Source organism: Xenia sp. Carnegie-2017, unplaced genomic scaffold (assembly GCF_021976095.1).
Source record: "Xenia sp. Carnegie-2017 unplaced genomic scaffold, XeniaSp_v1 HiC_scaffold_2, whole genome shotgun sequence".
NCBI classification, from domain to species: Eukaryota; Metazoa; Cnidaria; class Anthozoa; order Malacalcyonacea; family Xeniidae; genus Xenia; species Xenia sp. Carnegie-2017.
Window position 1 is genome coordinate 6,256,993 of NW_025813482.1, and position 24,306 is coordinate 6,281,298.

Consider the following 24,306-nt stretch of genomic DNA (forward strand, 5'->3'; position numbering starts at 1 on the left):
GGCAGCCAAAAGTTTTCATTTGGTGGTATATGACAAACTACATTGTACAAAGGACAAAATTTATTTTATATACCTTTGAATTTTTCAAAATGAAATCTATCAAAATTAACAAACATTGTTTTGCTTGGTTTTGCCTGATAGTTTGCACTGAATAGTTTTTTTTACATTACATATATATTTTTCCACTGTTACAAAACAGTAAATGAAGCAAAATTTCGAATAACAAAAATAAAACTTATCATCATTGATAAATAAAAATGTTTTTGAATATTTTTTAATAATTCAAGGGACACATTTTTCAATCAATGAAATTAACATTTTTCACAAAAAAAAACATTATGTCACGGGATAAGAACGCATGTCTATTGGCTCTTTCTTTTGTTTGACCAATAAATTTATGCAAATCAAAATGAAAAGCACATCCAACTTTAACTTTGATTGTCTTTAGCTATAACTTTGGAGAGAAAAAATTCATCATTCTCAAATTCTACTTCATCAGTAAATACAAGTACGTAAGTGTTATTAGATAGTAACCATTTTTGCGTTCTTTAGACACAGAAAATCTGAATCATTGAACTGAAAAATTTTATGTAGTATAAGTACAACAATTGCTTGAGCATGAAGGGAAAAGATATATAAAAAGTTTATGAAGCCAAGTGGTTAAAAACGAGATTTATCAATTTCTTCAGCGCCCAAAATATACATGCAGTTTTGTACTGGCTTCAAAAAACAAGGTTCAACCAACATAAACGTAGTTAATCTAAGTAAAAAATTTTTTCCTGAAAAAGGATCTTGTAAAATTTTCTTGTGCATCATTTCAACTTTTCTCGCATTGCTATTTACCAACAATGCTTCATAAATTTCATACTATAGCTTGAGTTATAGTGAGTAAGTTTGATAAAATGTTTATTTGATTATATACTTTATTATCCTGGTTTGTCTGTTATCTAGTTACAACAATCAATAAGTTTCACACACTTTGCCATTACACTCGCTTTGAAATTGGCTGTCCTGACAACCTACTTATCAACATAACGTCAGCATTCTGGGGAAGGAAGGATAAAACAACATGTTATTATATCAGTGTTCAGCCATGTGGTGTCGACGATACTGATGCAGTCACTAAAAATATCATGAGAAAATGCAATGGCCTGGGATTTTGTGATCTTTTTGCTTCGCAATACGAGCCTTACCTTACAAATCCTTGTCCTACAGTTCATAAATACTTACAAGTGAATTACTCTTGTGTCCGAGGTAACTATCATGTCCTCAAATGTATTTCGATGACGTAAATAGTATTGTGGCCCTTGCAACCTGCAGTAAAACATATTCTTTACGTCAACGCTGTTTTAAGATGTGACGTTGTAGATAAATTACATTTATACATCTTTAAAAGTTTTCTAGCTCTGCAATTCATTATAGACTACGACAAAGACATACTCACATCGGGCTGGAAAAATTGTAACCATAATAAACGTCGTTGTATAAATTACATTTATACAGTTATCTTTAAAAGTTTTCTAGCTCTGCAATTCATTATAGACTACGACAAAGACATACTCACATCGGGCTGGAAAAATTGTAACCATAATAAACGTCGTTGTATAAATTACATTTATACAGTTATCTTTAAAAGTTTCTTAGCTCTGCAATTCATTATAGACTACGACAAAGACATACTCACATCGGGCTGGAAAAATTGTAACCATAATAAACGTCGTTGTTATCGTTTGTACGATACACCAAAGTCATGGAGAGATGCTAGAACGACATGTAAAAAACTTGGTGGAGAATTAATTTCGATTGTTGATAGGTATGTCATGTTGTTGATGTTGGGGACGCAGTGAGCATGAGGGAAAATTAATTAAAAGTTCATAAAGCTAAAAAATGAGTTTTTACATTCCCAAAATAAAGTCCACGTTATGTTTTATGGGAAAGAACTCCTTCAAAAGCTTGTTGGTTCTATCATGAGATCAGTTTTTTCACGAGACGAAGTCATGATGCGGCTACTTCAAGGTACTTGACAGATTGCACTTTTAAAGCAGTACTTGGAAATTTTTATTATTTAGATTCGAGCAGTCTTATATTACCAGTCTTATGGAGCGAGCTTGGTACCAAAATATTTGGATTGGTTTAAACGATTTTACTTCTAAAGGTGTGTACGAATGGTCAGACGGTTCTGAAGTTTCTTGGACCAATTGGTATGTTGGTCAACCTGATGAAAGGCTCCTTCGAAGTAGTTGTGTATCAATGAGTCTACATCGTGGAAAGCGAGGCTGGATGTTTTGGAGTGATGAAAATTGTACAAAAGAATATCCGTTCATGTGTAAAATTGATTTAAGTAAGTGATGCCACCATACTGAGAGTTTTAAACTGTTGTATTCAACTTTGAGATGGCCTGGTTAACAAAGGTAATTCCATGGTTGCCTCATTTTCTATTTCTAGTAATACGACCTTGCACGTCGTCTATAAAGGTAGTATTACTAACAATCCCAAATTTTGAGCTTGAAATAATAAAATTCACCAAATATTCTCAAAAACACGAAAACGTTTCATTTACACCATCGTTGACAGTGTGTAAAGCACTGACTTAAACATTTCGGCAATCATAATGTTACAAAGTAAAACCATACTTAGTGAGGTATCTTGAGAACCTCCCTCGACTTTCGAGTACATTTAATAAATAAGTAACCTCACTACCATGGTTTTACTTATAATAATAGAAATTTCAATTGAGTATAAAATAATTTAGAATTTTTTGTTTATTTTTAAGCCCCGGTGTCAAATTCAACATTACCAACAAGAGCATCAGGTATGTACGTTTGTATTTTTTAATTTTTAATATTCATTAATTGATAGAATGACTGAGATCTGATGAAAGTGCTTCCACCATTGTGTTCTTCTCATTTTCTTAATTTTATCTCTTCAGACAGAAAGAAAAGGTGTTATAATGCATATGTAAACAATAAAATGGATTATTGCTACTTTTTCGATAGTTGGGTCAGGTAAACACATAAATGATCTTAGGTGGTTTTAACATGGCAACCATCTAAAATGGCTTTTGTAAGGTTTATAACGCATGCATATGATGAAACTGGATTTGGAATAATTAGTTTTCAACAGTTTGTAGGCAGTGAAACTAATGAGAAAAGTGCAAGCACCAACAGCTTATTATGCATTTGAACGCTAACGTGGCATCAATATAAATGCATTGCGTTGCATTGTAAAATATACCACTTTACATTAGTTTCAACTTTTAACTGCAAAGTTCTATGCTTGCTGTTAAGTATGTTTTTATATTTTTACATTTACGCCTATAACAAAAATGACGTTTGCTATAAACTATTAGAATATTAATAAACATCACTAATAGAATAAAAAGATATCCTTATTTACACGAGTTATCTTAGCTTTGCCGTCGGGCGAATATGATCAAATAGAAAATAGTTGTTTCTCAATACGCATGTGGTTTTTATTTTATTTCATTTTATGACATTTTTCATGTTATTTAGTAAAAACTGGATCGATGCTAACATTTACTGCCAAGACAAGCACAGAGCAAGTCTTGTAAGTGTTCATAGTGATGAAGAAAACGCGTTTGTCATGAAAATATCTAGGGACTCAATGTGGCTTGGTTTGGAGTCGAGGGGTGTATTTCGAGGTAATTTACATCAACACATAGCCATATCTCGATAGCAGTTTTTACAAAGTATAATTCTTCATTCACTTTTTAAGTGTTTTTTAAGCTCACGTTTATGCATAATTTATGATGATTACAAATGGCCTTTAAAATCCAAAATAACCTGTGATTTGAAAGCTATTGGCATTCTCGTACGCATTAATGAATTTTCTGAAAATCTGCTAGCTTGAACAACATGCGCCATTGTGTTCCAATTGCTTTTTAGCTGTGTCATTTTCATGCGCAAGCTATTTCGAAAGAGCTTCTCGGTAACACAATTTTCATTTTAAAATGTTTATTATTTGCGACAATTTTACTGTCAGACAAACAATTGGAAGTCCAACTATCTATTTCCACAAAAGTAATTTAAAATCCTGCGCGCTGATCACTTTTGGGACGTTCACCTAACTGTTCAGTGTTTTTTTCATACACCCTGTTCTATGGTGTCTCTGTCTATTACCTTTATCTATCCTTGTCCATGCTTTCCAATATTTACTGTTTTGCACTCATCGATACCTTTCATAAAGGTGACGGCAATGTACATAATCAGCCTTACACCGCATGATCACATTTAAATATAAGTATATAATGTTTTATACTCCTGTTTTATACGTACTTCGTAATGATGAATGTATGACGTCGAATTGTCGTAAAATTTCTGGAAAATTAACGCCTGTTGTCATGGTACTCTGCAGGCAATGCTTGGTCGGATGGTACGCCTGTTAGCTATACAAATTGGGAAATTGGTCAACCAGACAGTTATAATGGTCTTGAAGCCTGCGTTCAAATTAATCCGGAGTCTGGAAGATGGACTGATCGGGATTGTAATGAAAAGAAGAAATTTGTTTGTAAGAAACGCAAAGGTAAGTAAATTAAATTTAATGCATGTAATTTTTTGTTTTTACACGTCAGTTACTTTGAGTTATGATTGATGATTTTCAACAATTGTGCTACATTAAGAATATTCTTCAAAAAATGCATTTGTTCATTAGAAGATTTGAAATAATGACAATGTAGAGTTTATCAACATAAGTTTGTGTTTAGATGTCGTTTCAAAGACTCGTCGAAAAAAGCCATACCCAAAGCCAGGTTAGGAAAGGGTAATTCCTTTCAATACTTTGGCATCTGTTAATTTTTTCTCTTGTATTTCGATATTTTGTCAGGTTCACCTTATTGTCGCAAAGGCTGGACTTTGTACAAAAGGATGTGTTACATTGCTGTTAAGGATGACACGGATGAATATGTCTCTTGGCATGAAGCTGAAAAACGATGCCAAAAAATGGGAAATGGAGGACATCTTGTTAGCTTACACAATGATGAAGAGGATGATTTTATGGATCATCTGGTGGGGTAGGTTTATGTATTTATGAAAAGTCGTGCACTCTCTGCCCCAGGCCAAGGTGCCAAAACCCTTCTCTTGATGAACAATAGCTCATTACCAATTTACCATGCATATTATTGAAACTTCAATTTAAGGTAAGTGTCAATTTTAGTTTTATTTTTAAGACAATAACTCCTTTCGGAATGAAGAGCAAAAGACCATGAACACATACACTGGCCACGATTATGATTATAATATTGTATAAATACTATTATAATTGTGATCATTTAATCATCTTAAACTTGGATGTGCAATTTTCCTAAAACTGCGACCGTTTGCCAATTATTTAGGCTGTTTCTCACCTTTTCTTTTCGCTTGTATCAGACTTTTCTGCTTTCACAAACGTAACTGTATTATCACTTTACTTTAGCATGCATTGAGAGAATCATAAGCAAATTACCTACGTTCCCACATGATAAAATATTTTTATGTTTATTTTAATCACAACACGTCTTTATTCTGACGTCATATGAATTAGAATTTTGTTTGATGTTAGTTGCAAAATCTGCTGGAATTCATCCTATGAGATTTCAAAATACTTTTCCCCTTTTAATGTGTAAGCTGTTATTGTCTGCGTATTGCTTTCATTATTTGTTATTACGTTACAGGTACACCGACTCCTCCAAGTTTTGGATTGGCTTAAATGATCTAAGTACTGAAGCTCAATACAAATGGTCTGATGGATCAAATTATAATTATGCTAATTGGGAAGAACGGCAGCCTGACGATAAACATCGACAAGAAAATTGCGTGTCGACATCCCTATACGCATTTTCGGATAGACATTGTCAACTAAAACTGCCCTACATTTGCAAAAGTTACAACGGTTAGCATATTATGATTACTGTGACCCATACTTATTTATTTGAATTTTCATATGTCGTTTGTGTTAGAAGTAAAACCATCCAGCAGATAATTTTATGAAGTATAAAATAAAACATGCTCGAGAATATAATATTCATGCCTCTTTAACTGAATATTCATTTAGTGTGAGAATGAGTGTAAATGCGACAAAGTCATACATTCAAAGTGCTTCACCATGTGTGCAGAATTGGTTGTAGTAGTTTTACAAAAAATTTACCACAGCTCGTGATTATGTAATGTTTCCAACATCCACCTTTGTACTTTATACTTGGTGTATATCTTGGTGTGTTTTTTAGAGTCCTATACACCTCCAGTAAAGCCGACTGAATTACCTAGACCGAGTGTTGGTAAGAAACATTGAAACATAAAAGCTTAAATTTCTAATGAAAAAAACAACTTTAATGCTTACTCAGAAAATTCTTCTTAAAAAGTGATCACTATTAATGTTTTATCCAGTTTGCTTTAATGTACTGTTAAGTGGATGTATATTGTGTGCATAAATGTCTAGATGAGTATTGTCCTGATGGTTGGGTGGCTCATGCGCTGTATTGTTATGAATTTCATACTGATCCACGTGAATACAGAACATGGGAGGAGGCCAGAGATGCTTGTGAACTTGGTCACAATTCAAGTGCTTATGGAGAGTTAGTCAGTATTCATGACGAGTAAGTGAGGCATGCCAACGTATTTGCGAAAAAGAAACAAGCATTTTCAAAATGATGTAAAATTTATGTTTTTCTATTTAAAAGCTAATGCTTATTGTACTATATTCTATGGTATTTTAGTTTCTTTGTTTGGATTTTTAGTTTTATTGTTTGCTTCCACACATTGTACTACTGACATCGGCCAATAATCTGCTGCATGCTGTATATATTTTCATTAATACCCACAAATTTGAAATAGCTAGAAGTCACGAATCGTTTAGATACGTTTCCCTTATACAATTGTCAGTTATCTTTTTTCAGCCCAAGCTCTTAGCAATATTTAAAAATTAAAACACCCGAAGAAAAGTATGAAAACAATCAAGCTTGTTCAAACTACTGAAAATCCAATAATTACAAGAAGTCATTTGTGATTTTTTAGATTTGAAGAGGCGTTCATCACACTTCATTTAAAAGGACTAAAGCAACCGTTGTGGATTGGCTTAAACGATAAATACCGTCCTCGAACCTATTATTGGTCAGATAATTCACCCTCAGACTATTTCAAGTGGCATAAAGGAGAGCCAAGTTTATGGTTTGGAGGTAGCGAATGCGTAGAAATTTTACCTTATCGCTGGGCTGCTGGAAAATGGAAAACAAATTATTGTTCTAGTAAAAATGGGTTCATATGTAAAAAAGGTAAGGTGAAGATTTTTCATTCATTGATTATTAAGGCAGTTAACTACATTCATAATTCACACACAATATTACGCATGCAATTCAAAACTTTTAATTCCACATTTTAGCCGCTCAAAAGACAACAGTACGACCACCTAAGAAGCAAAAAGGTAATCTACTTACCAATTGCTGTAGTTTATTTTCAAATTGGAACATTTTAATGTCATGGATTATGACAGATATTATAAGTTTACTAAAATGATGAGAATTTGCGCTGAAAACTATGTACGAAAGATCGAATATATTCAACTTTTAGGCAGCTACATATTCTGCTTTGGTCACTGTAAATTTCGATTTTTGAACTATCTGGCTTTTCAACAATCTTCTAATGTTTTTTTTCTTTTTTCTTTCTTTGTGCTAAATAGAAGGTATTTAGTCATTGAACTATCTCAGATTGTTAAACAAACAGTGGCTTAGCCAACCCGGTTATTTAGTCACGCTAAGTAAGGTTATGTGTTTGCTGACTCTGAAAAAATTAGATTTCGAAAAAAGTTGATTATAGAAATGAGCTGAAATTTGCGTAGCAGAACTAAAACTTGCTGGTTGGCTTTGCTACTGCAAAAATGTTTTTGATTTTTCCATAAATAAATTTCATGAAACATAAGTCCAATTGAGCCTGTGTTCACACTCATATTCTCCTGTGTTTTAAATCAAATGACGTGCTTTTGTTATCTTATTAAAAACGTTTATCGTGTGTTGTATATATATTTAGCAAATCATTTTATTATTTTTACTAGATCCTAAGTGTAAAATTGGCTACAAAAACTATCACAAATCCTGCTTCAAATTTGTTTACTCACAGCTAACATTTTTTGATGCAAGAAAATTCTGTCAAAATGATGGTGGAGATCTAATGATAGTTGAAGATCAATTCAAACAAGGTAAAATGTTTACATATTCAACTCGCTTTGTTGAGGAGAAAACGTATGTAAAAACATCATTTGCATTTTCAAAAAGCCTTATCATTTATATGATGTAATCAAAGTGCACTATATAGATTGGCAATCTACTAAGTAAAGAGTGAAGTAAACAATTCCTGAAACTGTGTGGTATAAAAATATATCAGATCTTGCAAAACTGGAAGGACAACACTTGTTTACTATACTTATATTTATTATTTATGTGTACAAATGATGATCATAGTCTGCAGAACCCCCATTTTTTGCTAAAACTTCTTGCTTGCACCACTGCATAGCGTATTAATTTTGACTATTTTGTGATTGTCATTTTTGATAAAGACTCATTTATGAGCGTGGTAATTTCAGTTTTTTACACATTTTACTTGCAGCTTATCTTACTTACCTGCTGCAAAGATTTGTGGGGATAGTCTGGATTGGTTACATTCACGAACCTTACTCTGTGTTTAAATTTGTGGATAACAGTTTGACGGCTCATACAAATTGGGGTCCAGGCCAACCAAATCGCCAACTTCAACAACAATCATGTGTACAGGCAAATTTTGCCGGCTTAAATATCGGTTTCTGGGACGATGTAGAATGTAGTACTACCAATTCATTTGTTTGTGAAATATACAAAGGCAAGTGTGAAAAATGTGTCGTTGTCGTGCTCTTCCTTAAATTCTTTGAAAACTATTTTTTTCTTGACATTCCACACCGTAAAAAAGGAATATCAAGAAAAAACTCCTAGCTGTATAGGTTATTTTTCTTAAATATGCATTGAATTTAAAAAATATTTGGAAACAACAAAGGAGAAAGAGACAAAGAATAAGCAGCCTTTTTATAAACAAATAATAAATAAACTTGTTCTTCGTTTAATTTCACGCGGCAAAACGCAAAAAATTCAGTTTTTTGATTCTTTGCTTTTAAAAAATTAAGAAGTCAATTGTGTCGAATGCTGCAATTAAAAATACACTTTAGTTGTTGTTATCAGATGCTTTTTACCTGTTTAGCTAGATTAACTTGTTGAAAAAAGAACTTCTTAATAACTCCTAAAAATCAAATGAAGAAAAGTTCTTAAACGCTCCTTAAAAAATCCTCAGTTTTATTCAACCCTGAAATTCCTGCATTGAACCCTGTAATTTTCCCTCCAAAAAACTATGATAGATTAGCATAAAATCTACAAATTCGAATTTAAATTCGTACAAATAAAATCTTTTGAAACCCACGGAAACAAGTGCACTACAGCTTTTTGACTTACTGATAATATTTTCGATGCTATTTATTGATCACCTGACATGGTTTTGTCAATCTAACAAGTCATACATTGCAGACTTGTATATGTAAATTTAACGACATGCAGCGGGCAGCTTTTTACGTTATCTTGACCGTGGTCCAAAAGTGCTTGTTTTTTGTAATGCATTTGTTTACAAAGCGAAATTTAAATTTTTAAATTGATTTAAAAGCCTTGAAAAATAAGTATATATTAAGGTTGTTCGGCCTTAAAGCGTCCCTATTTTTTCTGTACGGACCTACCAGCCGGTATAAATAACATTAGTATATTATAACAACTGATGCACTGAAGGCAGCTTAACCAATCAAGTTGTGTTGTCATGATATTAACATTTGTTGAGAATAAATGCGAAGAATGTTATTGTAATAATAATGAAGGTAGCTAATAGATCTTATTGAGTTTAGTTTTATACTTAATTTACTAATTATACTTTCTCTTCTTTTATAGGAGAGCCAAAAGTTACGATTCCATGTAAGTATAAAATATACGTACTACAACCCACAACATATTTTACCAATAAGAATTTATCCAGCAATGCATGCACAAACTACCGAAATTGCAAAAACTATTGAAGTTAGTTTCATACAGGAATTTTTTCTTCTTTGTTTTTTAGTAAATGGAACCTGTCCCAGTGATTGGAAGTACTTTAACAAACATTGTTACAAATACTTTACAAGTGAGGTTCAGTGGTCAACTGCTCAATATACCTGTTCTAAAGACGGTGCTAACTTACTTAGCATACATGATGATCGAGAACAAGATTTTCTTATCTATTATCTTCAACAAAAAAGCCCAAGATGGCTTTGGACAGGTAAGGTATAAAGTCGTTTTATAGAAAGTTATTTAATTGATACCGTGGCAAAATCTTTCATGAATACATTGCAAAATAATAACACTAGAGATAATGTGTTGCTGTAAGTTGTAGCTATCAGATTTTTGTTTTACTAAAGCGATACAGTTTTGTTAAAAAATATGATAACTTCTGTGTTTTGCCTCACTGTCACACACATTGTTTACAGTATAAGCCATGATTTTAGTGGTGTTCAATAAGTTGGTTTACGTGTAAAACACTAGTGAAACGTTTACATTTCACATGAGTTCGCGTGATGACAAAATCCAGGCGTTTTGCAATGAAAGAGGTGGTCCACGCTACTAGTTTCAAAACAATTTGATGAGAATGGTACGCAGTTAGGAAAGAATTAAAGAAAAATAATTAATCATAAAAGAGACAGCCAAAGACTACTAAAGAATTAGGTCGCCATACTGACACTATAAAAAGAAATTTCAAGCGTCAGCTCCAGAAAAGCTTACACGCGTGATAGCGAGGTAATAGAAGTTGCTTCCAGGCTAAATATCAATCATATAAAGTGAAGCATGTTCAAACCATCTTGAATAAAGTGCAAGATCTTTTCTACATGCTGGTGTTGCACATGTTGCAAAATACACGTACAATTACCTACCTCCTAGAGATATTGCTGCGTTTGAACACCCAACAAGCCTCACTCGAACAAAGACACGTGGGGTTGAGGATATATTGGGATACATATGGACTTTATGAAAACAGATATGACATAGTACTGAATGGTACATATTGCTGGTTAAATGTTAGGTTATAAATGTTGATAAATATCACGTGCACGTCAAGAATTAGACGTCAAATGAGCTTGAGCTTCTGCTGATGCAATTTTTTTGTTCACTTTGTGAGCCAAATGGAGTAAGGTTGAAGTATTTTCTGTTTTAACGAAATGTATTGGAACCATTTCTGGAGCTTAGATTTACCAATGAAATTAAGAAACACAAAAATTAGGAGAATTTTTTTACAAAAAGATGAATGAACAAAACCAATTTAACGTGTTATATGTTGCTAATAAGTAATAAAGAAAGAAATGAAATTTTTCGCTCATTTTACTAAAATAAAAGTATGTTTTATTTAAGAAATAAAAGATGTTTATTGTATTTACACAGGCTTATGCAAACCGAGGAGACCTTTGGGAGAGCTCGAGAGCAGATCAGTGCAAGGTCGAGAGTTGCACATGCTCGAGAGTTCTCACAAACGTCTCCGAGGTTTGCATAAGCCAGTGCAAACACGAAAAAGATCTTTTATTTCTTTCATAAAATAACAATAATGCGTTAAAGACAAACATTTTAATTTTTCCTCTAGAATGTATTAATGACCGATTAGCAAATTCTCTTAGACTGATTGATTGTTTTGATTCATTTGATTGGTTGAGCTCAGATGTGTTTTGCACAGGCTAATGCAAACACGGCTCTAGACTAATCACCCACGCGTTAATTATTTTATTTTATAATTTTGCAACAAAGTACGTTTGCAGCTTTACCATTGTCTTATGAGTTTGTGTTTTATATTGTTTCAAGGTTTGAATGATATATCTGTTGAAAGAGGATATGAATGGGAAGACAAGAGTGCATTGGATTACATCAATTGGGATGATAATAAACCAGATAATAATTCAAGGTCTAAAAACTGTGTTGAAATGAAATCAATATCTGGAAAATGGAAACATCAATCCTGTTCCAGCTGGCGCAGTTTTATTTGTAAAAGAAAATTAGGTATAACTTCATCTATCTTTTTCCTTTCTGTAATTTTTATTGTTTAGCTCACTCCTATGTTCCCATATTGATAGAGTGCATGTTTTTAAGAAACTTTTTGTCTGGTACTATGCAGATAATGTTAAACATAATCCTACTTGCCCTAATGAATTATGGGATGCATGACATTCGACATAACGTGAACATGTACCCTAAGAAACACATTTCATATGCTAATATGTGTTGATGATAATTATTTTGTTTTGTTTCCTTTTGCTAGAGCTGAGTTATGGCACTACAATTTTCTTCTAAAATCTTACATTTCAGAATGTTCTGGAGATATTCCCATCGATACCTCGATGGTCACTGTAACAAATACTCGTAATTCCACCACAATGGGTGCTGACAAGGCAATTTTTACTAATGAAAATGATAGCCATACTTGGTGTACTAATAACACAAGTGGAAATTCCAAAATCATGGTAATTACTATAAATATATAAAATGAAGATAACATTATAGCTGTTTGAAACAAATTCATAATTTAATAAACACAGTTTTACTCAGATTCTCAATTGTGTTTAATGAAATAATGCGTTCATTTGGAAAAACTTTACCATTATATGTACACATGCCTTTTCAGCTGCTCTAGAGAATTAGACGCTTTTTAATATATTATACACGCAAATGTAATGCTTGAGTTTTTAATTTTTTTCTATTGGATTCATCGTGCAACATCCATCAGCGTTTTTTCGAGTTATGGATGATTTAAAGTCATCTTGAAGATTTGTTGTCTGTTTTTCTCAAAGATTTTTTATGTATGCGAGCACTTAAATTTTTACACTCTTACTTTCCAGATCAATTTCGACCAATTGTATCGAGTTACTGGTATAACTGTTACTGGATTTGGACAAAAATACGTCAAGTCGTTCAGCATTGAGTATGAACATGACGAGAGCTGGCGTGTGTATTATCCCAAAAATGACTATCAAAACGTGAGTTATTCAATTCATTCATTTTAATGACAGTTAACAGGGACGGCGGAGCAACATATGAAGTGCGGGGTTAGGTCTTCAATTCTATTCAAGTGTCTTAAAAAACACTTCTAAGCAACAACTTCAGCTCAGTCTAAATATCTTTTTAGCCATCACGGTTCTGGCATCCCTGGGTTAAGGCTTTAGTTTAGTTCGTATTCATGGTTGCAACCTTGCATCAAAATAGACGATGGGTTTATTGATTCAGCAAGTTAATTAAATTATCGTAGTTTCTGATGCAATCACACTGCTTAAAATTATTGAATCAGACTCGTGGAAACTCGTTTAAAGTCAATGGAGCTTACCACGTGAGTAACGATGAGTTTTCATATCAATTGTATGTCATATAAACCTATTTTGTTTTGTGAGCAGCGAAAATAAAATGAAATGTTAATTTTGGGTTGGATGCCTTCAAAACTAAACTTTTCAAGCACGCTGTCTCTAACACTAAATCATGAGCATTGTGTAACACTTCTGGTAAGATAACTTGAAATGAACGATTATATGTACACTTGTGATCCTTGTTCTTCCACCAGGTAGTATAAATAAATATAAAATGCTCCCAAAGTCAAACGAAAATACCTTAAAGCTCCAGCTAAAGATTTGCAATTAATTTATAAAACATGCCCAAACTTTTAATTACTGAACTTTTTTAATATCTCCTTTGTATTTGTGCAAGCTATTTATGATGAGTATTTTAATACCATAATATACAATCATACAATCATATAATAGCATTAATTAAATTTGTTTGAAATGTGAGAAATTATAGAAATTGCTTCTTTGATACGACCTATAATTGAATAAAATTATGATAATGCAGCGCTAATGTTAATGGTGATGGTAATTGGTAATGATAATGGTAATGATAATGGTAGTGGTAATGATATTATCATATTGGTGATTGTAATTGATAATGGTAATGATATTATCATATTGGTGATGGTAATTGATAATGGTAATGGTAATGGTAATGATAATGGTAATGGTAATGATATTGTCATATTGGTGATGGTAATTGATAATGATAATGGTAATGATATTATCATATTGGTGATGGTAATGATAATGGTAATGGTAATGATAATATCATATTGTTGATGGTAATTGATAATGGTAATGATATTTGGGTTACGTTAATTATAATAAAAATGGTAATGGTGATAATAGTGGTAACTAAAAAGATGACGATGACTATAACGATGTATTTTTTAAATGTATGCATGTATAAAATATGTAATTAGTATTTAGTCTTCATCATTTCATGTCTTAATATTTTTAGGCGATCCACCAATTTTCATCGGCTCCATCGAGGACAACATTCAGATATCCATTCAAAGCTGATGGAATAAAAATCACCCCAATCACGTGGAATGGAGGAGAAATTTGCATGAAAATAAAATTACACGGATGTTCGTACGGTATGAGATGATATAACGAAATACTTAAACGTATAACTGCAAGATTTGAGCTACCGAGAACTTTTTATGAGAAACCATAGATGAAATGGAGAAAAAGAAGACCTCTTTTTGATTAGTTCTCTTTTTCAGTTTGTCAAAAACAGCTTTTCATGTCATACCCAACCAGAGTTAAGGACAACGTGATAACTGCTTCATCAGCAAAATATCCAACGCATGAGCCGAAACAAACTGCAATAGTAGGTCATGCTTGGTGTGCTGAGGTAAGTTTTATTATCTGTTGTCATGTTTGAATCCACTGTTTTAAGTTTTAAAAAAAATATTGAACACTTTTAGGTATCGTAGTCGTAAGTAATGAACTCAATCATTAAATTCGTTGAGTTTGCTTTATATCTGTGTTTCTAATGAAATCGTTTATATTAGAATGAACTTTTCAATTTTATTAATCTCATTAATTATGTCATTATGTTTAGAAAAACGACAAGAATCAATGGATTCAGTTCAAATTTGCAAGAGAAAGTAAAGTTTCAACAATTCGAACTTTTGGTGACAGGAGAAAAAGTTATGTGAAGTCTTATTACATGCAGTTCAGTGACGATGGGAAAAAATGGAGCAATTATGTACAACATGGAACAACAAGGGTACGTTTTGTTTTTAATGCTATTCCATGTTTCCAAAGTTCTTTCTCCTTTATGTATACATTTTTCTGTTTTGAAACCATATTAGCTACAAGCATACTCAAGGTGATTTCATAGTAGCTGCAGCTGAAACGTAGCATGATTAAAGTGGTTCAATAAACTATTGAGAATAGTTTAGGTTCATGAATTAATTTAATTATAAAAACCTTTGAAATCTAACAAATGACTGACGATAAATTATAAATATTAGATATTTCAAGGAAACAACGAGGCCAACAGCCCAGTTAGACATACTTTGGCGAATGAAATTGAAGCAACATTTGTTAGAGTTTTACCTGTCTCATGGAAACATAATATATGTATGAGAATTTCTTTACATGGATGCTACGCTGGTAAGTCTTGTAGGGTGTTTTATTAGTAAGCATATTTTTATTTGTATTTATCTATTAATGTATAATATGAATTAATGAAAACATGTAGATGTTTAAAAATCAAAATCAATAATAAATGACATTTGGGTAGACAAGTGTTGATAAATACAAGATTAAATAAAGTTAGGTAACAGCTCGTACAGCTCTTACTTTGGTTTGCTTATTTTTTCCCGATATATGTAAGTTATAATATGAAAATATTTCTTTTATCCATTTTTACTGAACATTTCTAATTTTTTTCAAATCAAACAAAATTCAATATAGCAATGTATTCTTTTTAGATTGTAACAAGCCTTTGTTGGCTTCTAAACGAATACCAAATCCTCGATTTGATTCATCGGACAAAAACTCACATCCTGAATATGCATTATTTAATACTGGCAAAGCTTGGTGTACTGGAAAATCTAAAATTCAAGATCAGTTCCTTGAGGTATGCACGGCTATGCTCGTTTGAACGTTTAACCAGTCACTGATAAGCAACAATAGATGTATAAAATGTCTTTAGATGCAATTTGGTGGCCAATATATTTTGTCAACAATAGCGACGTTACCAGGACCTGTTGGCTATAAAAATGCTAGTGAAATATCTTCATTTATTATGAAATACAAAAAAGGAAAGAATTGGTTTGTTTATGGACCAAGAGGTCAAGCGAAGGTACGTAGCTTTTTGAATTTTATAGCTCACAAAAAACGACAGTGTGTTTCAACATATTAGCATAAAATGCGATCCCCATTCACAATTTCCAAGTGTTGGCATTCCTGGGTATTGCTAGTAACTTTTTTTCGTTTTTGTTTATTTCAGATTATGTTAGCCATAAATGAAAATGATCGATCAAAACCAAACACCAATCATCTCACTGACTATTACCGTAACCGGAAAAGTTTGCGGACTAAAGGCATACAAATTTACCCAAAAACGTTTGATGGATCTCCAGCATGTATCCGAGTAGAGTTTTACGGCTGTCCTGCAGGTTTGTTCCTTTGGAATTCAGCACATTTTTTTACACGAGTCCCAGTTTAATCCACTCTAGTCAGTGTAGCGTAGCCAGTCCACAAGTTTTGGTACCTCTAGTAAATTTCAGAGCATTATTGTTTATTTCTTTAGAAATCTATTGTTTTTACGGTGATTGAACACGGACAAATTTAAATAGCAGGACTGAATTTTCAGGATGGCAACCGCCCCTGACTGTTGTACACACTCATGCCTTATTTTAATTTCTTATAACGAAAAAATACGCTACAGAAGATTAAAGCTGTTCTCCTCAGTGCTTCGTGAATTTGAAATATTCATTGGATTTATGCTAATGAACGACGTTGTTCTACGTTCACCCGAAGTAAAGAATGATCGATCTTATGACATTAAAATGAACATTTGTTTTTGTTTACAGGCGTCCAAATTCCTCGTAAAACACATTCAACTTCACGTAAGTTTTTATTCATACGGGTGTCGATGGCAGAAAAAAGTGGTTTACGCCACGTTTAATTAGTCCTGTACTGAAAAAGAACATTGTTTCTCATAATAACTTCAAAGCCTTTCTCGTGTTGTAGTTTTTAGTGCACAACGGTTTATAAAGGGAATAATCATAAACTAAAGGAATATTTTGATGTCCAGCTATAATTTAACTTCCAAACTTCCGCACGTGACATTTATGGATATTAATAATTGTCAATGCATGATATGATCTTGTTAATTTTGCTTTTTATGTTGACATGATAACTAAACTTACTATTTGCTTTTAACTTAATATATGACATAGCATGTCTACACCTTTATACTATATTAACTGCTAACGCATCAAAATTGGAAAGAAATAATTTTTGTTTTTGAACTTTTTACTTTTCTTTTTACATTTCCAGAAGACATTGTCTATGTGTTCATTCGCTTTACAAGTTTGACGTGGGATGACAAATTAAGTGATCATAAATCCAATGAATTTCATACGATAAGCATTGATATAATAAAAGCGGTAAATGACAAGTTTTCATGTATTAAACATGTTATCCAAATATTTAATATCTATTTACTTTTATGGTATTAAAGTTTCGCATTTATTTAATAACACATTAAGGTGTGATGTATCCTATTTCCAGATTGAAAATGTTTACAGTGAAAGAAAATCGTTTCGAAATGCTGAAGTCATCGAACTGACGTATGTTACTGGATGGTATATCTATATATAGTCCCAGTATTTACTTTCAGGACTTATTTGCTTTGTCTTTAATTTTGATCAGTAGATTAATTGAATCAAATTTTGATCATTGGATTAATTGAATAAAATTGTTATTTTACTGGTTAAAAAAGGTGTCGTTATCTCTTTTAGTAAAGGAAGTGTCTGGGCTAAAATTAAATTGGTATTCAATCCAGAGTTTGCTGAAGGCGAAAACGTTACATCTAACTTAGCAAACGCTGTTAAAATGGGAAAAGTTGGTGACCTTGATGTTGATCCATTATCGTTTAAGCGAACATGTATGTGCGATTTTCATTGCATCGAATTGTAAAGTTTATGAATCTTTTTGAAATTAGTTACAAACAAAATAATTTTTTCTTGATGTGTAGATGGTGAAATACCGACAAAAGCCAAAAGAGGTAGCTAAATGCATTATTTTAAGTAAACAGTTTCATTAATTCTTCAAATTGATCATGAAATTTTCTTATTCTTTAATCTAGAGTCTAATTCAGGTTTATCTCATGGAGCCCTTGCAGGTGTTATTGTTGTAACTGTGCTTGTTGTGCTGGCTGTTGCTATTATTTTGGCATTTTTTGTGTATCGACATAAGAAACAGAAAAACTTATTTGCACCAAAATATTCTGACATCCCAATGTTGTATTTATCGAAGGATCATGAATCGGAAAGTTAACGTACAATATATATAGCCAGCTGACTATAGCGTAAATCACATTTCACACCAAAAAATATCGTAGAGACACAAAGATAAAATTTTAATTCTGTCTTAAATCTAAGATCTCTAAAACTTCATTTGTTGCAGTTTTTGCACATTCCAAGCCTTCTGTTGATGTGACCTTTACCTAAAACAAACACAAACACAATATAAAGCAGGTTGAATTCATGTTTCAAGTCATTTACATAGCTGGTAGTAAAATAGTTAAATGGTGAAACATACAGAATTTTTAATCAAAACATTTTCAAATAATTCGAATAAAAATTCAACTGAATAAAAGATAGCATGGACAACTCTGAGTACAACTCAGTAACATTTGCAAAACATCTTTGCAAATTGCAATCACGTCATTCACTTGTATAGGGTATGGCAAAAATATGACGGTATTTTAAAACAAATAAGTATGTCAGTTTCCAAGAATTGTGGTTATAAAATTAATTGCATGCATACGACAATAGTTGAGAGTAGATGAATATGTATGCACCTTTTCTTTGTAGCTTTCATCGGTAATATCGGGAAGGTTTATTGCAATGTTATAATAAGCTCCCCATACACCAGCCTCAAGACAACGCACACCAACCTATAAAGATGTTAGACAGTTGTTTTGAGCCTGCTTTCACTGGCAAACCTCTGTTCTAAATTTGTAGCTGAAAGAAGCTGATGAGAGCTTAAATGCACTCTATCATTCTGCTTTAGCAGCTAGTTAAAGTTAGGTTAAAGGTAAACAAAAAAAATGTAATGTAATCATATACAACATGTCGATCAATGTTACAACAAAGCCTTTGGTTTATTTAATGATATATTAATTTGGGTTTACACCTGAATATCTGATTTAGTTTGAATATTTCCATGCTTTGCCAGTGCTTTTAACGGCTCCCATATACGTGTAACTGTTTGTATTAATCTCAGTGGAACATCAACTGAAGCCATCAATCCTTCTTGAACGGATTTTGCTTGTCTTAAAACATACACATAAACTAGTGATAGAATTAAATCAAAAATATCAAAAGAATATTAAAACTGGCTTTTAATCATAGCGTAATATATAAAAACATATTCTCCTAAGTTCCCAAGTATAGTTTTTCTCTGGAAAGAAGCTTTTACATAGTTTTAAATAATACACAGTGATTGTTGTTAATCAGCAATGGGTAGAATCTTAGACTTTCCTGCAATTTCATTGGCTGTATTGGAGCGGGCGGGATTTTACGATATCTGACCACGATGCGAAATCCTTAGCTAAATTCTTGAGCAAATGGTTGTTTGGTTTTGTCTTACCAAATAAACTATCAGCCAACGTTTTCGTTAAAATCGATTCATTAAATAAAATACGTTATTTAGCGTTCCGATTTACATCGATCAGCATTGAAAACATTTCCTCACGGTTTCAAAAACGACCCTCGGCAGCATCCCCACACCTACCTGCAGGTAAGTGACATGTTTTTCTTTAAGATATAATGACGTATGAGGTTATTTTAGGAAGCTAATCATATTTAATTGTATCTTTTAGTGTAAGATTGTTTACCTTTCCTTTTCATCTGGCGAGCTTTTTGGTAATTTTAAAGCTTCCTGTAAAAAAAATTCAGACAAGAAAATTCATTTTCTTCTTTTTCACACCAAAAATTCAGTTACGCTAGCATGAAGAACATGGAATTCAAAAATAATCTTTCTTACCGAGTAGTAACATTAAATAATTCCCATTTAAAATCCCTTATCTGATATTTTGTGTCTATTATTAGGTTTTCCTGTATACCGTAATCAATGGCAGCTGTTCTCACCATATACATATTGAAGGCATTAGTGTCTGCATCCACCAGCGGTATTAAGTCGACCATAACTTCACGGATCGGTGGAATAAGTTTTCTCATGGTGGAGTCCAAGTGATCGTATTTCTTCTTACCAAACGTCATCCATCCAACCATTGTGCTTAAAGCAGCTCCCTTCATGAAAGAAGTAGAGTGACAAGGTGTTGAGAATCAACTGTACATAGTAAGTACCGCGTGAGAATCTTGATTAGGCAATCAGTCAAAGCTTAAAAATTGTTAAGGGTGTTACTTACAATCGCTGCTACAGCAGCTGATGCTGATCCTCCTCCGGGAGAAGGTGTTCGACTTGATAATGACTTGATAAATTCATGTAGTGGCAAGGAAGCCAAAGAACCATGTTTGTTGCTACCAATTACATATCTAGAAATAATTTTTCAAAGTAAGAGTGAAACAAAATGTTTTACAAAACTAATTCATATTTTACGTACTCTATTATTTTTTCATCTGTGTTAAATTGACCTAAAGAATTCAGGCCAAGTCTATCAATTACCTAAAAATTAGAAAATTGTGCAATAACATTCATTGTTCTATTGTGAAATGCGGCAATGGCAATTGTTTAGTTTTTCAACCGAGTTTTCTCGATAAAAAGTACATGCAGTATTTCCATCATGGAACCATCATAGAACATATCAATGGACAAAGAGATATAACGTATTTTCATTTCAATGCTTTATACCAATCGTAATTTTTGATCTTCTTCAACGATAAACAGGTCTTCTTTTGCAATATAATAATTTGCAGCATCAAACATCACTTTCAGTGGAATTAAACCAACAACTTGCGATCCAGTGATCGGTAAGTTCAGCTTCTGTAAGTTCAATGGAAATAATCATTATGTGTAACTCTGATGCTAACGCTCATTCCTACATAAATACCCTCACTTAAAGAAAAATATCGTGCTAGTCGATACTGGTTTCCCAAAACTACAGCATATTGTACAATTTGTCTACGAATTGTTGTTATATGAATACATTAGTGTGTCTAATTTCTAATGGGGTCTTAAACAATATGCACGACTCTTCAATTTTTACTCATTTGTAGGATGATCATGGGCATTCAGATGATATGAACAAGGAAACTATGGAACTCGGTTAGTGCTAAGCATTGATGGTCATTCTAAACGTATTGAAAACTTTGAAAACGAGTTCGGTTTAAAAAATCTGGATGTTAAAAACCTCGATTAGCAATATACTATAGCACTGTCCACAAGCGTGTTAAGGCGGTTTAAAATTGTTTCGACAACGAGACAAATATTTGAATACAACAAAAAGATACTACCTTGGCTTCTTCCACACATGTTTCAAAAACAGTGTGAACAGCAGTGGTCTTGAAATCCAGAACATTTACAGATATTTGTGAAATGTTGGATTTTTCCTCTCGCCAACCAACCGCTTGAATTTTTTCCAACAAGCCAGGCTTTATTAATTACATACATATTTATTAGATGTACAAATGAGAGGTACGTGAAAGAAAAGAGGAAATTTTGGGCCATTAACATGTAGCTATAAAACTTTCTATGCAAAGGATGGTTTCCTTATTAGAAAATGGATCAGTTGCGAAATTTCGATTGAATTCTTTCGAACAAGGATTTCATTCCTTATAAAGTTCAACAAAAATGATCATATAAATCAATATACACCCATCTCCCACCAAGAAAATTCTCACTAACGATATGGAATGACTGGTTACATAACCAGAAAATTTTGGGAAAAATTTTCATGTAGAGCCTCAAATTTTCAATGAACCCTAAATGCCTCATGAACAATTTTTAACTCTAGTTAGCAGATTCTATCTATGATAATCTTGTCATGAAAAACATAACGCGTTAATATCTCACCTGCGATGGTCCGCGACCAGTACTTCGAATATTTAGAGCAATTCTGTGAGCTTGCTCCTTTGTACTCATTATGTTCACATTGTAAGCTATAAGAAAATCACGTGCTCCAACAATGGATGCACCCCAAGACGGAACAAATTCCGCAGGACCATAATCAGGTTTCCATCTATCATCTTTCAACTACATTTTGAATTATTTGCTAATTAATGAAATAACTTGTGTACATGTTTCGTCCAGTTAGATAGTCCTGAGAAGGACTGTTTTGTTGTTGAGTCTTTTTACTCTGAAGATGACTACCGCTAAGGTTGTCGAAACGTCAGTCAACAACAACAAAAACAGCCCTCTCAGGACTATACTAACCTGGACGATCTACATTTACAAACATGTAACGATACTCCCGGTTCAAACCATTTACGAAATAACTTCTGATTGGCCAATGAATGTGTTTGAACAAGAGAAGTCTGAGTTAATAACAAGACAAATTATATTTGTTCCAAAGATCAAAAAAAATTTCAGTGTTGTATGGATGTGTAAATAAATTTTTTCGTGATTTAGTATTCCAGAGTTCTTAACGTTTCTAATTCTGCGCATGAGCAACACCTTCGCTTTATATAACATTGTCCAATGAAAACCTCCGACGATTTGCCATGATATAATATAAAGTATTTATGAGTATCTTGATATAAAATATGAATAAGAATTATGGTTTATTAGTTTATGAACAGAATTTAACGTTAACAACAGTTTGATATTTTATTCATGAAAGAAGATGCATCTTTCACTCAAGAAATGTATCATTTTCATTTTAGTTTTCTATCAATATTTTTCAATCGTTTTTTGATCGTCGTATTTGAAAATAATACAGTTTTGAAGGCAAGAAGGAATTACCTTTTCACATAGATTTTCATATTGACCACTTCTAATTTGAGGGACCGTTTTACGATAATCTTCTCGAGACGCATAACCATAAAGATACACTGAAAATTAACTTCAAAATATCAAACAGAAGCTGAATATATGAAACAGACATTACTAGTAAAAAAACTGACGTCCTGCCTTGATAAATACAAACTATCAACAACAACCATACTAACCAGGAACATTTAAAGTCTTTACTAATCTTTCTGAAAATTGATGGGTGCATTTAATGCAGTCCTCCATGGTCACTCCTTTGACTGGTATAAATGGACAAACATCCAATGCACCAAGACGTGGATGTGAGCCTAAACAGGATTTCATACTTTTTAACTTATCATATAAGATTACACATAATCGGTCGTTGGTTTGTATTTGATTTTGCAATATGACGTCCCCATTCCCTCCCCCTCCACCTAACACGTAAACTAAATAACTACATATGCTAGTGAAAACTGGCAATACGAAAAATATGTAAACGAAACATGCTGGTGACAATACGAAATGCGTAGCAGAGTTTTATCAGAATGTAACACAGAGCGATGAAATTTACAAAATATTGTAATTTCGATTTGCGAAAATAGGCAATTTTCACTTTGCAATTTGCGATAATTGTCTCGAAATGTACAAATGCAAGTTGCAAATTTGAACTTTCACATTAGCTACAAATTATCATTAAAACACAAAAAATTGTTACGTATGATGATGGTCAAGTAAACGTAAATTTGAACTAAACAGCCGCAAAGCAATCGATAGTTTTAGCAACAGGAAAGTAGCCTCGTTCAGAAGACTGGGTGTGAGAGAGGCGCGGGCAGTGAAGGTGGGGTGTGTGTCGATGTGTCAATAGAAAATTAGGAGATGGTAGGATCAGTCTGCAGCGACACAGACAGGCATATGGTTGTATTTGTTTGTTTGCTACTTACCTTGATGATTCTTCATATCAATATGCTTACTTGCTTCAATTGCACCATTTAATGCACCCTCAATTACAGTTTCTGGGTTTCCGAAAAATGTATACACTGTCCTATTGGTCGAAGCACTCGCATCAACATCCACCAGCACACAACCCATCGTTTCTGAAATAGCTTTTGCAATACTCTGAATTACTTCGGCATTACAACCTTCAGAAAAATTGGGCACACATTCTACAACTTTATCAGATAGCTCCATTGCAAGGCAAAAGTTAATGAAATGGTAAATATAATTATACTTTTAATAAATATAATATTTAATAAAAGTAATACATAATTGTGACACGCAGCATGG

At 32.8% G+C, this 24,306-nt stretch overlaps 2 protein-coding genes and 1 long non-coding RNA gene across 4 annotated transcripts in view; 2 read left to right on the forward strand and 1 right to left on the reverse strand.

The window, feature by feature from the left end:
• LOC124440116 overlaps positions 1 to 18,447 on the forward strand; it is a 32,470-nt gene extending 14,023 nt beyond the window's left edge. For both annotated transcript variants that reach the window (XM_046990442.1, XM_046990441.1), the window contains 35 exons: positions 449 to 508; positions 952 to 1,254; positions 1,663 to 1,813; positions 2,070 to 2,341; positions 2,774 to 2,812; positions 2,930 to 3,005; positions 3,513 to 3,661; positions 4,375 to 4,542; positions 4,724 to 4,768; positions 4,843 to 5,029; positions 5,669 to 5,886; positions 6,221 to 6,271; positions 6,433 to 6,589; positions 7,008 to 7,264; positions 7,372 to 7,413; positions 8,041 to 8,184; positions 8,592 to 8,840; positions 9,941 to 9,964; positions 10,107 to 10,304; positions 11,870 to 12,064; positions 12,371 to 12,525; positions 12,901 to 13,038; positions 14,360 to 14,498; positions 14,628 to 14,758; positions 14,969 to 15,136; positions 15,384 to 15,525; positions 15,846 to 15,994; positions 16,070 to 16,219; positions 16,367 to 16,535; positions 16,953 to 16,988; positions 17,422 to 17,531; positions 17,656 to 17,714; positions 17,886 to 18,031; positions 18,122 to 18,151; positions 18,233 to 18,447. In XM_046990442.1, the coding sequence (XP_046846398.1) occupies positions 449 to 508; positions 952 to 1,254; positions 1,663 to 1,813; positions 2,070 to 2,341; positions 2,774 to 2,812; positions 2,930 to 3,005; positions 3,513 to 3,661; positions 4,375 to 4,542; positions 4,724 to 4,768; positions 4,843 to 5,029; positions 5,669 to 5,886; positions 6,221 to 6,271; positions 6,433 to 6,589; positions 7,008 to 7,264; positions 7,372 to 7,413; positions 8,041 to 8,184; positions 8,592 to 8,840; positions 9,941 to 9,964; positions 10,107 to 10,304; positions 11,870 to 12,064; positions 12,371 to 12,525; positions 12,901 to 13,038; positions 14,360 to 14,498; positions 14,628 to 14,758; positions 14,969 to 15,136; positions 15,384 to 15,525; positions 15,846 to 15,994; positions 16,070 to 16,219; positions 16,367 to 16,535; positions 16,953 to 16,988; positions 17,422 to 17,531; positions 17,656 to 17,714; positions 17,886 to 18,031; positions 18,122 to 18,151; positions 18,233 to 18,423 (4,898 nt within the window). In that variant the 3' untranslated portion in view covers positions 18,424 to 18,447. The remainder of the gene's footprint in view (positions 1 to 448; positions 509 to 951; positions 1,255 to 1,662; positions 1,814 to 2,069; positions 2,342 to 2,773; positions 2,813 to 2,929; positions 3,006 to 3,512; positions 3,662 to 4,374; positions 4,543 to 4,723; positions 4,769 to 4,842; positions 5,030 to 5,668; positions 5,887 to 6,220; positions 6,272 to 6,432; positions 6,590 to 7,007; positions 7,265 to 7,371; positions 7,414 to 8,040; positions 8,185 to 8,591; positions 8,841 to 9,940; positions 9,965 to 10,106; positions 10,305 to 11,869; positions 12,065 to 12,370; positions 12,526 to 12,900; positions 13,039 to 14,359; positions 14,499 to 14,627; positions 14,759 to 14,968; positions 15,137 to 15,383; positions 15,526 to 15,845; positions 15,995 to 16,069; positions 16,220 to 16,366; positions 16,536 to 16,952; positions 16,989 to 17,421; positions 17,532 to 17,655; positions 17,715 to 17,885; positions 18,032 to 18,121; positions 18,152 to 18,232) is intronic.
• On the reverse strand, positions 18,370 to 24,291 carry LOC124440119 (formimidoyltransferase-cyclodeaminase-like). Its single transcript, XM_046990448.1, has 13 exons — positions 23,964 to 24,291; positions 23,220 to 23,348; positions 23,014 to 23,102; positions 22,126 to 22,305; positions 21,567 to 21,704; positions 20,965 to 21,096; positions 20,717 to 20,778; positions 20,522 to 20,648; positions 20,241 to 20,402; positions 19,988 to 20,031; positions 19,285 to 19,423; positions 18,950 to 19,045; positions 18,370 to 18,592 (listed from the first exon to the last, which is right to left on the reverse strand). The coding sequence occupies exons 1-13, from the start codon at positions 24,208 to 24,210 to the stop codon at positions 18,506 to 18,508; spliced, it is 1,632 nt and encodes a 543-aa protein (XP_046846404.1). The 5' UTR covers positions 24,211 to 24,291; the 3' UTR covers positions 18,370 to 18,505.
• Positions 20,396 to 21,805, forward strand: LOC124440123. Its single transcript, XR_006946564.1, has 3 exons — positions 20,396 to 20,451; positions 21,001 to 21,083; positions 21,330 to 21,805. It is a non-coding gene; the product is annotated as an uncharacterized LOC124440123 (long non-coding RNA).
• Positions 24,292 to 24,306: the final 15 nt, after the last annotated feature.